Source organism: Hibiscus syriacus, unplaced genomic scaffold, assembly GCF_006381635.1.
Source record: "Hibiscus syriacus cultivar Baekdansim isolate YM2019G1 unplaced genomic scaffold, ASM638163v2 tig00110293_pilon, whole genome shotgun sequence".
Classification (NCBI taxonomy): domain Eukaryota; kingdom Viridiplantae; phylum Streptophyta; class Magnoliopsida; order Malvales; family Malvaceae; genus Hibiscus; species Hibiscus syriacus.
Window position 1 is genome coordinate 582,856 of NW_024062665.1, and position 15,875 is coordinate 598,730.

Consider the following 15,875-nt stretch of genomic DNA (forward strand, 5'->3'; position numbering starts at 1 on the left):
ATCCTTAAATTTTTATATAAATTCATAAAAATTTATGTCTTTAACATAAAATTATATGTTAATTTCAGCCCTTAATAATATCTGGATATAATGTTAAAAAATGTTTCTAACGTTTGATTAAACAATAAATTTGACTCATATATTTTTTGAGCATTTGACCCTCATCGTTTCATTTTAAGACAAAAAAGGCTATAACATTTAACTAAAAAACCACTTTAGTTGTTATTCTTTTTTAGATCATTTTGATCGCAATATTTCATTTTGGGGAAAAAAACTCCTATTTTAGAGCATTGACCGTTTGTTGATTAACATTTTTCATATGCAGAGAGACCTTTTTACCAAAAAGTAAAACATTAGGAGTCAAAATACTCCTAAAAATAATATAAACTAAAATGATTATTTAATCAAATCTTAAGAGATTTTTTAATCATTATGTAGAGTATTTGACCTCACATGTTATTTTCATTCATGTTTGTAAATGAAAATGACACACTTTGACTATGTAATTTGGATTTAATATAGGGATCGATTGTCGACCATATAAACACATATCTATATGTTTATAGTTCCTGTTATTATCGTGCCGAAATACGAATATCTAATTGTAAAACCAGGAAATAATTTATTGACATGTAGTGGGACTTCCCTTTCTACCTTGCTGTCATGCAACATGGAATTCAAAGCCAATGCTCAAATCAAAGGCCTGCAAGAGACTTCACCAACATGCAAGTTCCTTGTTCTAAACAGGGTGAATAAAACTACTCTCGATTTGATAAAAATAATTAATTTTTTATTTAACATTAAAAATTTTGATTCATAGTTTCATTAACTCGATTATACTCAAAACAATTTAATTTTGTGTTGAGTTATAAAATATAGTTCAAACAGTATGAAATATTTAGTAATTAGCATATTAGTTTTCAAATTTAAGTTGAGTCTCTTAACTTTTTATGATATATTGATATGATATATGAAAAAAATTAAAAAAAATACATATATGTATACTGTATATTTATAGAAAATCGTTTAAATTGAAATAAATAGTACCATGATATTAAAAATATTTATAATTAAATTTAAATAGAAACTCGAACAACTAGACTCGACCTGAATTTCATAAACTCGACTCGAAAAAAAATAAATAAAATTTGAATTATAAAACAAAACTCGTCAACTGAAAAAACTTGAAATTATTTAACTCAATTCATCGAATACTGACTTCTATTTTTAGATATTTTAGACAATTTAAGTAGATGTTTGGGATAGATAGAATAGTCTAATAAAAAAATTCACTATTTTTAAAGGTTTAATTAAAAATTTTCAATTTTTGAGGGACATAATAAGATTTTTTTTTTGAAAATTTTAGACTAGTTTCACTGTATATTGACCAGCCTGAGTAAATCTACGTTGCGGAATTCATTAAGCGATTTTAGTAGTAAAAGAAAACGTTGTTTTCCTTAGAAGTTATGAGTTCGAATAATTACATTTATAAAATGTATATACGTTATAAATTTGTTAAAAAAGGTTCTAAACAAATATTACATTGTTATCTCTTCAGTCTTGTATGTTGTAAATTGATATAGGATCTGTGTAGATTTCTCTTGGAATTTTTCCTCTCTAATGATATTTTCAAACGAGTTAACCTAAACAAGCACTTGCAAGTGGATTTGCATTATTTAAATCATGTATTATTAGGAAGTGGTTAAGTGAATGAACAAATGACATATTCTTCTTTATTCATGTCATATTTTATATATTTTTATTTGAATGTTTTTAAAAGTAATTAAACAAAATATTAAAATAATAAATATTTAATTCTAAAATTAAAATCTTATCACAATTAAATGTGGTTTCGTAAATCAGATATAAAAAATCTGATTTGTGTCACTTACATAATGTTTAGCAGGCCGTAATCGGCCATATAAAATGAATATCCGAGTTATTTTACAAGTTTTTGAATTTAGGTGATGATAATGGAAGGTTGTTGTAGTTGAGAGACCATATGAATAGTTTATCCATTCGTTTTGGCATTTTTGGGTATGATTTTCCGATTTTCGTTATCCCCCAAATGATATAAAGGCAATTTCCAGGACATATTCAGTCCGATCAAGACTCAGAGTCGTTTAATATTTCCAGGGTTTTCACATCTAAGGAGTAAGAACAAAAAGCTCAGGTTCTCTCTCTTTCAATCTTCTCTTTCGAATCTGAATTTGAAAATTGGTTTCTGATTTCCATATTATATATGTTGCTTGAAAATCCCCTAAAAATCAATTAAGATATTTCGGTAGTTCGTTTGAATTGGTTGTAGTAGATCTCTTGTACTAGTAATTCATTTTGGTTTGTACTAGATCTCTTGTACTAGCAATTCATTTTGGTCAAAGCGATCAATCTACCGCTGAATAATGTAATTTAACTCTTTGAAGTTTGATTTCGTTTGACATTATGTGTAATTGCAACCATCTAACCTACGTATCACTCTGGATTGAATGAAAATTGAGACTATAAGTAATTGCTTTTCGTATGCAGAAGATTTCTTATGAGGAAGCCTTTATTAGGAGTATTGAAGACTTTTTAAGTTAGAATTTCAGGCTGTGTAGTAAAACATGCTTATCGGGGCTTCTCCCTAGCAAAATTTCAAACTTTATTTAACTTCTGAAAATCACTAGTACTGCACGGCCCTTTTCTGATTGTGGTAAGACCAGCTGGCTATTAATGTAACTTTTATGTAAGGGGTACTGCCAAGTAGTTTTGAAACCCTATCCGGTTAGCATAAATTCAAGGTTAGCAGGCGTAGGGGAATAGTACGCCTTAGGGTTACTTTTGAGAATGAAATTTCAATTATTTTTTCTTTATTTTTTTGGGGTACAGTTACAAGCTTACAATCGGGGAGGGAGAATGTTACTGTCACTGTCAGGACTCAAACCCTGGAACTTGAGAATACCGGCACATAGCTTTAACTGAATGTTTTAGCTCGTAAAAATTGTTTAATAGTTGTACCTAAGATCTAGGACAACTTACACTAATTCTTTTAAGGGATGGAGAGGGGGTGGGGGTGTTTATGGAAAAGAGGAGCACAAGCCAGCTATTGGTATGTGAACCTCATGTCACTAGCAGAATCGTCCGAAAACAGATTACTAAGAACACAAAATATTGATCCATTGATTATGTAGATTCAGGAAACTATACTATCAATTAAGTTGGCATTGCTAAGATGTAGACACTCATTTTTTTCTAAGTTTAAAAAAATATTTATTTATTTATGATTATTATTAATAATATTTTTATTAATTTTTTTTTCAGGTCCATGTTCAACTCCACTATCTCCATTATTCTAGCAAACAACCCACTCAACCCAACAACTTCCCTTTCCATCGTGCAGCCACTACCCCCAATAATTCAAACCAAATCTCATTTCTTCTTCCTATATATATATTATTTATAAAATGTCAAGGGGGGGGGTTTGGCAGAAAAGGGGGAGGATATTTACCTGGCTTATCCGAAATTGGAGAGAAGAAAAAAAGAAGGGCTCTCATCGCCTGGAATCCACTTCCCTCTCCATCTTCTCCTCTTCGTTTTTTTCCAGTTTGGCCAAACCATCAGCGCATCCATTTCTATCTTTTAGAATATGCTTTATTTCGTTCACCCCAATCTTTCTCTCATAAAAGTTTTGCAATCGTCTAAAATAAGTTCTGATTTGGGGTTTTCTGTCTCTTCCTCTTGCAACATATCGATGACTTCCCGTGGATCCACTTCAACAATCAGACCACCCGCTCTAGCGCGTCCCGAGATCCTATTAGAAGCACCATTCGTATTCAGCGTAACGTTGGCGGAGGCGAAGAAGCAGATGAAGCTGGTCAATGTGGAATCACTTAAGACAAAGCTAGAGACAGAAGGCAAAGAGGTGATCAGCTATTCGGAGTTACTCAAGGCCTGCGAGAGCGTGGACGTTACCAAAAATCTGGATGAGGCCATCAGTTTTGCACGCGTTCTCTACGAGGCTGGCGTCGTGCTTCTTTTCCACGACAAGGTTTATCTTCATCCGGACAATGGTAGCTTGAATGCAGCAGAACTTTCATACGTGTCAAGAGCTCATGTTGAGTGGCATGAACCTCAAGACAAGTCATCCGATGTAACTTCTCTCTTTATGTCTTACACTTTTATTTGCACTTTTAGTCTGGTTTGGAATTTTATGGTTCCTTAAAAGGAATGTTGACAGGTTCCATCTAAGCCAATGAAGTGAATGGTAGTCATGATAGCAGATTTTTGTAGTTGCATGCATGTGGTAGACTTTTTTCATTCAATTGGCATAATGTCACATGATAAGTTTTTCGAGTAAGTTGAATGATGCATTGATATACTGGTAAACATTCTTTCATTATTTATCTCTAGATGGAAATTTTATGGACTTGTGTCTATTCTTTATATCACATGTCATCAAGCATGATTCAGCTGGCGTTATCGATTTTGAGTGTTTATTTACATGGTAGTTTATCATCATTATGTAATAACTATGGGTTCATTTCTTTTCACTTGGAGAGATATCTTCTTTTCAAGTTCATTTTTTTTGTCAGTATCTTGTTTCGAGATTAAGTGTCATTTAGTCTAGATTTTTAATGAAAAATACTAACTTAGCAATGAACTTTCTCAATATTATACCTGGGAGAGGAAGCTTGAACTACTCCATTAAACCCGCAGACTTTATTTCTCTGCACATGCCTCTAACCCCTGCTACTAATAAAATCCTCAATGATGAGACATTTGCTAAGATGAAGAAGGTTCGATTTTCCAATATGGATCCCAAAAGGGTCCGCTTTATGGCTAAGGAAATCATCATTTTACAGAGGCTTGACCATCCTAATGTTGTGAAGCTTTTGTGTATAGTCACTTCAAGGATGTTGAGCAGCTTGTATCTTGTCTTCGAGTACAAGGACCATGATCCTGCGAGGCTTGCAGCAACTCCTGCCATCAAGTTCACCGAGCAACATATAAAATGTCACATGCAACAAATGTTTTGTGGCCTTAACACTGTCACCCCCACTTTATTCATTTTTTTATTATTTTCCCTTTAATTTATTTAATATTTATATTTATTATTTCAAATCTAACATTTTTACTTTTTAGGGATATTTTCAATCGATCAAAGGTAATTATTCGAATTGAATATTTAAATTTCAATTTAAATTTTAATTTTTGCAATTAAGACAATCGATAAATTAATTGGTACCGAAAGGGCGGTTCAAGGGTGCTAATCCTTCCTTGACCGTAACCGACTCCCGAACCCGCTACGTTTATGGTAAAACGCAGATCAGGTAAGATGGTGTCCGGCCCACCTAAATTCATTTTAAAATGGCCGGTGGCGACTCTAACCCATTTAATTTAAGTCGAAGCCCAATTCCGGGTTCAACCGAAAGACGGTTCCGACAGTTAAGAACCACTCTTGTGACTGCCAGTAGTTCACACAAGACAGAATAAGGGGAAAATCTCTGTTTGATTAATTCAAAATTCATATGGAGAGACAATATAGCAGCTCCGGCAATATTCCAGCATATTTCCTTCAATTTTGTTAATTGTACAAGTAGTATAGTAGCGCAAAAACTTGCCCATTTGGGCTTATGTATTGATGTTCCTAGTGTTTTTGATTTAGACTTTTTGTGCGATATGTTGTGAAATTCGGGTTAATTTCCACCAATAACAGATTCACCTTGAAAACTATTATCTAGGTGACTAGTGTGAAAACGATTGTACTAAAAATCACCCCAAGGTAGATTCCCAGGAAAGAGGAGGGGTCACAATGGTCCCTCTTAAAACCCACTTTCCTTAGACAGAACTACCAAGACAAGTAATTTTAATAGGACAATAATTGACAACAACTATACCCGACAATAGCTATTAAATAGACATAAAAGAGAACACCAAAATATTTCACTAATAGAGGAAATATTACAAAGAGAGAAAGAATACAATAGCCTTTAAAATAGAAGAAGGCTTATATTTGTGGGATGATCAACTAAGGAGGAGAAGGGCTTTATTTATAACAAAAGAATTTCCCCTCCTCCTTATACACAACCAATGTGGGACTTTTGCCAAAAACCAACAAATCTCCACCTTGGCAAATTCCACACATCTCTAAAAAAAACAAACTTTTAATTTGTAACAATATTGACCAAATCTAAACAATGTTTAAACTTGACCGCAGTTACCACTTTGTCAACATATCAGCAGGATTCTCAGTGGTCCGAATCTTCTGGATTATGACTCCACCTTCTTCTAGAATCTCTCGTACAAAGTGATATCGAACATCGATGTGCTTCGTCCTTGCATGGTAAACCTGGTTCTTTGCTAAATGAATAGCACTCTGACTGTCACAGTGCACTTTGATGTGCTTTTGTTCCATTCCCAATTCACCAAGCAACCCTTGAAGCCAAATTGCCTCCTTCACAGCCTCTGTAACTGCCATATACTCTGCCTCTGTAGTAGACAAAGCCACTGTTGACTGTAAGGTGGACTTCCAACTGACTGGTGCCTTTGCAAATGTAAACACATAACCAGTAGTTGATCGACGCTTGTCCAAATCACCTGCATAGTCTGAATCACAATACCCAACTACACACTGACCATCTTGTTTGTCCTGCTGAAAGACCAAACCAACATCTACGGTGTTCAGAATATACCGCAGAATCCATTTCACAGCTTGCCAATGCTCCTTTCCAGGATCATGCATATACCTGCTCACAACCCCAATTGCCTGTGAAATATCGGGTCTCGTACACACCATTGCATACATCAAGCTACCAACAGCACTTGCATACGGAACCTTTGACATGTATTCCCGTTCTGCATCATCCTTAGGTGACATGGATGCACCGAGCTTGAAATGAGGAGCAAGAGGTGTACTAACTGGTTTGACATCTCATTTATGCCAAAACGTTTTAGTACCTTCCTCAGATATTCTTTCTGAGACAAACAAAGCCTCCCTAATTTCTTATCCCTTGATATCTCCATGCCTAGAATCTTCTTCGCTTCACCAAGATCCTTCATCTCAAACTCCCTGTTCAATTGAGTCTTTAGTTTCGCAATTTCTGTCTGACTCCTGGAAGCTATCAGCATATCATCAACATAAAGAAGAAGATATATATAGGATCCGTCTTCTAGCTCGCGTAAATACACACAATGATCATATTTGCTTCTTGTGTACTTCTGCCCTATCATAAACTTGTCAAATCGCTTGTACCACTGCCTTGGAGATTGCTTCAATCCGTACAACGATTTTTCTAATTTGCACACCATCTCTCTTTTTCAGCAACTTTGAATCCATCTGGCTGAGTCATGTAGATTTCCTCATCCAAGTCTCCATGTAAAAATGCAGTTTTTACATCCATCTGAACTAGTTCCAAATCCAACTGCGCTACCAAAGCCAACAAAATTCTGATGGAGGAATGTTTTACAACTGGAGAAAATACTTCATTATAATCAACTCCCTCCGTTTGAGCGTAGCCTTTAGCCACCAATCTTGCTTTGTAGCGGATGTTATTCTTGTCAGGAAATCCATCTTTCTTTGCATATACCCACTTGCACCCAATTGCCTTCTTTCCCTTCGGAAGACTAGCTAGTTTCCACGTCTGATTCTTTTGAAGGGATTGCATTTCTTCATTCATGGCAATCCTCCACTTTTTATGTTCTGAACTTTGAACTGCTTCATTAAAAGTGGCAGGAACGTCATCAATTGCAATTGGTGATGCAAAAGAGACCATATCAGCATAACGAGCAGGTTGTCTAATGGTCCTCTTTCCCTTTCTGAGTGCAATTGATTCATGTTGCTGTGGAGGTTCTTGGGTCTGAACCTCTTCTTCATCTGACTCTTCTTCTACCATAGGAGAGTCAACATCATTTTCTTTACTGGTTGGGACAAATTTGCTTCCTTCAAACTCCACCTTTTTGGGAGTTCCATCTGTCTGCTCCAATTTTTCTGAAGTCACCTTTATCAACATGGTAGATTCATCAAAGGTAACATCCCTGCTGAAGATTATTTTCTTTGTTTCTGGACACCAAAGACGATAGCCTTTCACACCAGAGGTGATCCCCATAAAAATCGCCTTATTGCTCTTGGATCCAGCTTTGACTCCTTAACATGGTAGTATGCAGTGGAACCAAACACATGTAAGGAATCATAATCTGTAGCAGGTACTCCAAACCATTTCTCTAATGGTGTTTTACCACCAATAGCAGTCGATGGTAAGCGGTTGACAAGGTGACAAGCATAGACCAAAGCCTCAGCCCAAAATTCTTTGCCTAACCCAGCATTAGACAACATACACCGAACCTTCTCCACTAATGTCCGGTTCATACGCTCTGCCACTCCATTCTGTTGTGGTGTACCTCTGACAGTGAAGTGCCTAACAATACCTTCCTCTTCACAGACTTTCAGAAATGGATCATTTTTGTACTCTCCACCATTGTCTGTACGGAGACGTTTGATTTTTCTGCCTGTTTGAGTCTCCATCATCTTTTTCCATTTAAGGAAAAATCCTAGCACCTCATCCTTTGTCTTCATTGGATACACCCAAACTCTCCGGGAAAAATCATCAACAAAGGTGACATAATAGTGTGTTCCTCCCAATGAAGTTGTCTTGGAAGGCCCCCATACATCTGAATGAACATAATCCAAAATACCTTTAGTATCATGGATTGCTGTTCCAAATTTCACCCTCGTCTTCTTCCCTTTGATGCAATGCTCACAAAAAGCTAATTTGCAAGTCCGAGCACCCTTCAATAATCCTTGATCTATCAGTAATTTCAAGGATTTTTCACCAACATGCCCCAAGCGCATATGCCATACCTGGTTGCTTCTGACTCCTGTTCATCAGTAGAAGCTGCCACTGCTGCTGTCCCAACAATTGTACTACCCAGAAAGTAATACACATTGTTTCTTTTTCGGATTCCCTTCATTATCACCAGTGCACCAGAGATAATCCTCATAATCCCATCTTTTGCCCTCACTTCTAAACCTTTTGACTCTAAGGTTCCCACAGAGATGAGATTTCTCATTAAATCTGGTACATAATGGACACCTGTTAAGGTTCTGATAGATCCATCCTGATTCCTCAAGCGAATTGAACCAATCCCAAGTGTGTCAAGAGGGAATTATTTGCTGTGTAGACAATTCCACCTTTTAGTTCTTTAAAATCAAAGAACCATTCTCTATTGGGGGTCATATGGTGGCTACAAGCTGAATCTAACAGCCATGAACTGGAACAGCTGGTTGATGGCGTAGCAGCGAATGCGAAATCTGAATCTCCATCATCATACTCGACCACATTTGATTCTGAGACAGCCTTCCCCCTTTCAGGTTTGCCTTTATTCTTTAGCCTGGGACATTCTTTCTTCCAGTGCCCTTTTTCTCGACAAAAGGCACATTCATCTTTGCTCAATCTGGACTTTGACTTCGATCTCCCTCTGCTTCCTTTATTCTGACTCTTGGAACGGCCTCTAACAACAAGAGCTTCTGCTTCGACACTTGTGTTTTCTTGTTTGTCTTTCTTTCTCAATTCATAACTATACAAGGCAGCAGTTACTTCACTGAGAGACACATCAACCTTCCCATGAAGTAGAGTAGTTTCAAGATACTCAAACTCATCAGGAAGTGATCCCATCAACATGAGAGCCAGATCTTCGTCTTCAAAAGTCACGTCCATATTCATCAGATCAGTCACCAGCTGATTAAAGCTAGTAATGTGATCATTCATAGTGGTACCTGGTACATAGTTGAAGCGGAACAGTCTCTTTTTCATGTAGAGTTTGTTCTGACCGCTTTTCTTCAAAAATTTCTCCTCCAGTGCCTTCCACAATTTACTTGCAGAAGTTTCCTTAGAAAATGCATACTTCTGCTCTCTAGAAAGACACGATCGAATAGTACCACATGCCATTCTATTGATCCTCTTCCATTCTTTCTCCTCAACATCATCTGGTTTCTCTCCTTCAATAGCAATGTCTAGACCCTGCTGAAATAGGGCATCTAGAACCTCGCTTTGCCACATGCCGAAATGACCGGTGCCATCAAAAATCTCCACTGCAAATCTAACATTTGTCACAGCATTTCTTGCCAAAATTGAAGATGAAGAAGCGTCTGCCATTTCTGCTACAAATTCTATTTAATAGCTGCCAATGCAGAATGTCAATTATCCCAAGGAAATTTTTCTGATGTGGAAGATCAGCCTAAGCCGCAACCACAGAGCATACTAAAATAAACCAAGAGCGCTGATACCAATTGTTGTGAAATTCGGGTTAATTTCCACCAATAACAGATTCACCTTGAAAACTATTATCTAGGTGACTAGTGTGAAAACGATTGTACTAAAAATCACCCCAAGGTAGATTCCCAGGAAAGAGGAGGGGTCACAATGGTCCCTCTTAAAACCCACTTTCCTTAGACAGAACTACCAAGACAAGTAATTTTAATAGGACAATAATTGACAACAACTATACCCGACAATAGCTATTAAATAGACATAAAAGAGAACACCAAAATATTTCACTAATAGAGGAAATATTACAAAGAGAGAAAGAATACAAATAGCCTTTAAAATAGAAGAAGGCTTATATTTGTGGGATGATCAACTAAGGAGGAGAAGGGCTTTATTTATAACAAAAGAATTTCCCCTCCTCCTTATACACAACCAATGTGGGACTTTTGCCAAAAACCAACACGATATTCATGAGAATGTTTTGAATGATGCTATGCTTTGTTAATTAATAAAATAGTATGATTATTAAAAAAAATTAAATCAATATTGAGACATGATGGAAGCTCGAAGTGGAAGCCAGGAATATGTCATTTTTGGAAGAGAAGAAATGAGATTGAAATGTTTTGGAAGCTTTGAAAAGCTTAATTGCTTTGATTATCTACGACTGTAATTTGAACTTGCAATGCAGGATGTCGGAGGCACCATTCAGACCTAGGGAAATTCTTCTCGAGAAGCAGAAATATTTTCAAAGCATCTACAAGCACACTTACCTGAAAGGACCTCACGATAAGATCACATCAGTTGCCATTCCTGCTGCTTTGGCCGCAACTTCCTTGTACTTCATTGTGAGTTTTTGTTTCTACTTGTACACGTGCCTTTCAATGGAGGACCTATATGCTCATGTTGTGCTTGTTATATTTCAGGGACAAGGGGTCTATAATATGTCTCATGGGATTGGTAAGAAAGAATGAGGTTTTCTGGACTTTGTATGGTCTTTATATAATGAAATTGCTTGTTTAATTGCTCTAATAATGGCTTGGTTTGCACATTTCATTGTTGCCAGTGGAAATATTAAAGCTACCCTTGACGGGTTATTTTCAATTTGGTTTAATTCTTTTGATTACTGTATCATCTGATTTCTGTGTTTATTCCCTGTTAAATTTGAATAATCTCACTACAGAATCATAAAAAATCCTCAGGGTCCTTTGAGTTGGATCAATTTTTCTGGATCTTGTGGGTCCTTTTACTCACGGGTTGTTCATAAATGACTCGGATCAAGTTTGGGTTGGATTAAACATTTGATTGTTCATGCTTGATCGGGCTATGTTCTTTGATTTTTAAATATAAAAAATATTTTGTATGAATATTTTTAAATCAATTTTTTAAAAGTAAATTATTGATTAAGCTGAATCTGATTAGGGTCTAGAAGATTATTGTATTATATGTTCGACTCGGTTCAGGTTGGATGAATACATTCGTTGGATATTTTTCTCACTATGTAAGCAGAATGGAACATTAGGCATGGTTAGAAGTTGAAGATCCATCCATATAAAAGGGACAAAATTCTACTTTTCTCCTACGGTGATGAAACAAATATTATTAAAGCGTATGCCATTGTTACGGGTTATGTTTTTTTGTGCAACTGATTTAAATAGTGTCAACTATAGGTTTAATACCTAAACTATTACATTCGTTCTATTTTGGTATCGAATTTTAATTTTTTTTCTTTCAAAATCATATTTAACATTTAGTTTAAATCTCATTTTTGTATATCGTCGTTAAAAAAATTTAACGGTGATATTGATATGTCGTCATAAGATAATGTTACGTTATCATTGAACAAAAATAAAAATATCACATCAATAATTATGTTATTTTTTAACTGTGGGTACTAGAGTGGAATCTAAACTAAACATTAGGTATAATTGTAAAAAAAATTGAATATCAAAGCGAAATAAAAATAATAGTTTAAGTATAGGAAGTTTACTCATTTAAATATTGAATTTGGTGAAATCTTAAGAGGGATCCAATGCAAGAGGACCGAATTTACCCTTTTTTTTATATTAATCTAATAACACAAGTGACCTAATTCAAATAAGTTAATTTAAATAATCAAATAAATATAAGAAATTATACAAATATGAGATAAATACACAATATAAAGTAACATGAGATTAATTAAAATATTAAAATTTAAAATAACACTAAAACAATATAAATATGTCAATTTATATAATAAATCATTAATATTTAAAAGTGAATAGAAATTCATAACACTTTAAACACAACAAATACCAAAAAGATAGTACAATCATATATGCATTATTCATAAATAGCGTCAAAAATAATAATTTCTCAAACACACGACGGATAATCAGAACTAAAAATTAAAGCACAATACCTATCAAGTATTTTTCACCTAGTTAATAATATAAGAATTGCTAATCTCTATGTCGATATCGGGAGGAAACCCTAACACGGGAATCATTGAAACTTACAACAACCCGGGCGGACGTCCAACGGAGAAGTCCCTTCCATAGGACAACCGATAATCCTCGAAAGACCGGACTCTCCAATTCTCTTTGAGGACCAGCAGGTAACCAAGAAGGTAATAACAGATGAAGCCATGGACTATACCATGCAACCAGAAGCCTCTGACATGGAAGCAGAAGCAGTTGCGGTAAACAATCAAGGAACAGGACTAGGGCTTAATTCTCCCTCACCAACTAACAGCAAACCAACTTACGCCTCAATGGCGGCAAAGAACACAGTGCAAGACCCAAGGGTAGGATTTGGATACAGGTTTGAATCCGATACGGTGGAAGTACTCGATGAAGATTGTATTATCGATGAAACAGGTGAATTCCCCACAATCAAATTCTCTGACCGAGTTCATGATCAAATCGACAAAAGTACGAGTACCGCAATAATAGTCCGATTACTCGGAAGAACAATTGGCTATAAAACGTTATTCGACAGGATCCATGCACTATGGAAACCAAGAGGAGAGATTCAACTTATTGACCTGGAAAATAATTACTATCTGGTGAAGTTCGAAGACGTAAGGGATTACTCGGAGGTCTTAACCGAAAGGTCATGGACGATTTACGGAAATTACCTAAGTTCAACCCTGGAGCAGATCGTTTTCCACAACGGAGAAACATCCATCACATCAGATTACCTGGCCTCCCTTACCGATACCACTGTCAGGCTCTATTACGACAAATAACAAATATGGTTCCAAGTAATTAAAGTCGATTACAAAACCCAAGTAGGAGAAAGAGGTATGTTCGCAAGGCTAGCGTTCATGGTGGATTTAAACAAACCTCTTAAATCACGAATTGGCATCGACAATTTCATCCGAAGATTAGAATACGAGGGTCTGAACTAAATATGCTTTGCATGTGGTATTTATGGTCACTCCAAAGAAACATGTAACTCCGGAGCACCATCAGAAGCTAACACGACCACCAACTCGAAACAACAAACAGTCACCACCTCTCCAGCAGTTCAAGATTAGGATCCATACGGACCTTGGATGATAGCAACAAACCACCGTGGAAGACCAAGCAATAAAACACCGGCTGTTACAAACAAAGGCAGCGTGGAAGCCTAAACTAACGGGTCCCGGTACGCAATATTAGAGGTTGAGGGAACAACAAACGAGAATGAGGATATGGAAATCGTTGAACACGAAAGAATGTCAACGATCGGGCCAAACAATGCCAAAGAATCAAACACACAACAAACACCCATGCAAAACAACCATCAACCCAGTAGCTCCCATGCAGCACTCCCTAGGACAAACACATAACAAAGTGGAAAAGCAAGTAAGGGTAAAAACATGATGGAGGTTATTCCCTTAGCTCCAGGCAAAGAGTCCGAAATAGTTAACCACAAATCTGCAATCGACAATGGCAATCACACAGCAGTCTCCATAGTTGAGCAAGGTTTTGTAATATCACGCAACAATAGCAAAAACTCATTACCACGCCATAATGGAACCAACAAACTCAATGGAGAAACGCTCCGGAAAGGTCTCAAAGTGCGTAAACCAAACACAAAAAAAAGCTCCACCCGCACAACTGCGATACAATTGGCAACTAACCTAGCAGATAACTTGGAAGCTCGTGTTTCTCAAGAAGGAATACAAGAAAGAGATGAGACAATGCTGGAAACCAGTGCACAAAACGTGATTCAACCGTTGGAGGAAAGCAATGACCCAGGGGGAACCTAAACGCTGGATACAACCGGTATCGCTATCCATAATGGTAATAGTCAAGGTCCCGAGCACTTAGTCTCGAGCATAATCCATTGATTCTGTTACTATGTCTTTCATCTTCTGGAATTGCCAGGGCGCAGCAAGCCCATCATTCGGCAGAATTTTCAAGTCCTTAATACGTGACAAACGACCGGATGTAGTAGCGTTATTTGAACCGCGGGTTTCCGGAAAGCGAGCAGACAAGATTTATCTCCCAATTCGGCTTCCACCATTCCTTCCCCATTGAAGCACACGGTTTTAGTGGCGGAATATGGCTATTATGGAGATAAGTTGTTGAAGTGGAAATACTACATATTTCAAACCAATTCATGAATAGGAGAATGAAAATGAGTGACATAAACTCCTGGATTCTCTTCATGGCTGTCTACGCTAGCCCTCAAAGTTCAAAAAGAAAGCAGCGCCTATGAGAGCAACTAAATAAACTCGAACCAGGAAACGAGACTCCATGGATCCTAGGAGGTGATTTCAATGCAATTTTAAATGCTGACGAAAGAATGGGAGGTTCAAATCGCACAAATGGGGGCAGTCGACTTTTCAACAATTTTATTAATGACACAGGCCTTTTCGATCTGGGATTCCAAGGCCCGCCATTCACATGGATCCGAGGAACCTTAAAACAGAGAGTAGACCGATGCTTAGCCAATACCAGCTGGATTAGAAGCTACCCGAATTCGCATGTGGAGCACCTAGACCGTATCGGCTCTGACCATCGACCGCTGCTCCAGTAGATGTTCGCTTGAGAGAAACAAAACTTCAACAGACCATTCCGGTTCCTGTCAGCATGGCAAGAGCATCCACAATTCAAAGATTTTCTATCCTCAACGTGGAAAAATCAGTACTCTATGGTAGACAACATTAATTCCTTCAAATCAGTAGCAAGTAAATGGAACTCGGAAACTTTTGGCCATATAGGAAAAAGGAGATTCAAGCTCGGTTTAGGGAAATCGAAAGAGCAACCTTGATATATCAATCATAATTTCTTGAAGAGCTAAAGGAAAAACTTCGCAACGAACTTAATACCGTCCTTGAACAAGAAGAATTAACGTGAAGACAAAATCATGTTCCTAATGGGCATTACAAGGTGATAGAAATATAAAGTACTACCATGCATCAACGATCACACGTAGACGAACCAATAAAATCGCTGCCCTAAAGAACGAAGATGGGACTTGGTACACCGATCAGGAAGAACTTGCTCTAATGGCCTGAGAATTCTATCGCAAGCTATTCTCTACCTCCGGCACGGACAATCATGCTTTCGAATATAAGAGGCTAGGTAAATTTACTGCCCTCTATTAGGAAGCCAAAACATTAATATGATACCACCGTCCAATGATGAAATAAGAGCTGTC

At 36.8% G+C, this 15,875-nt stretch overlaps 1 protein-coding gene across 1 annotated transcript; it reads left to right on the top strand.

Moving 5' to 3' along the window:
- The first annotated feature begins 2,043 nt into the window (after nucleotides 1-2,043).
- On the top strand, nucleotides 2,044-11,355 carry LOC120116353. Its single transcript, XM_039136866.1, has 3 exons — nucleotides 2,044-2,173; nucleotides 10,930-11,086; nucleotides 11,165-11,355. Exons 2-3 carry the CDS (start codon nucleotides 10,931-10,933, stop codon nucleotides 11,210-11,212), a joined length of 204 nt encoding a protein of 67 aa, XP_038992797.1. The 5' UTR covers nucleotides 2,044-2,173; nucleotide 10,930; the 3' UTR covers nucleotides 11,213-11,355.
- The last annotated feature ends 4,520 nt before the right edge of the window (nucleotides 11,356-15,875 follow it).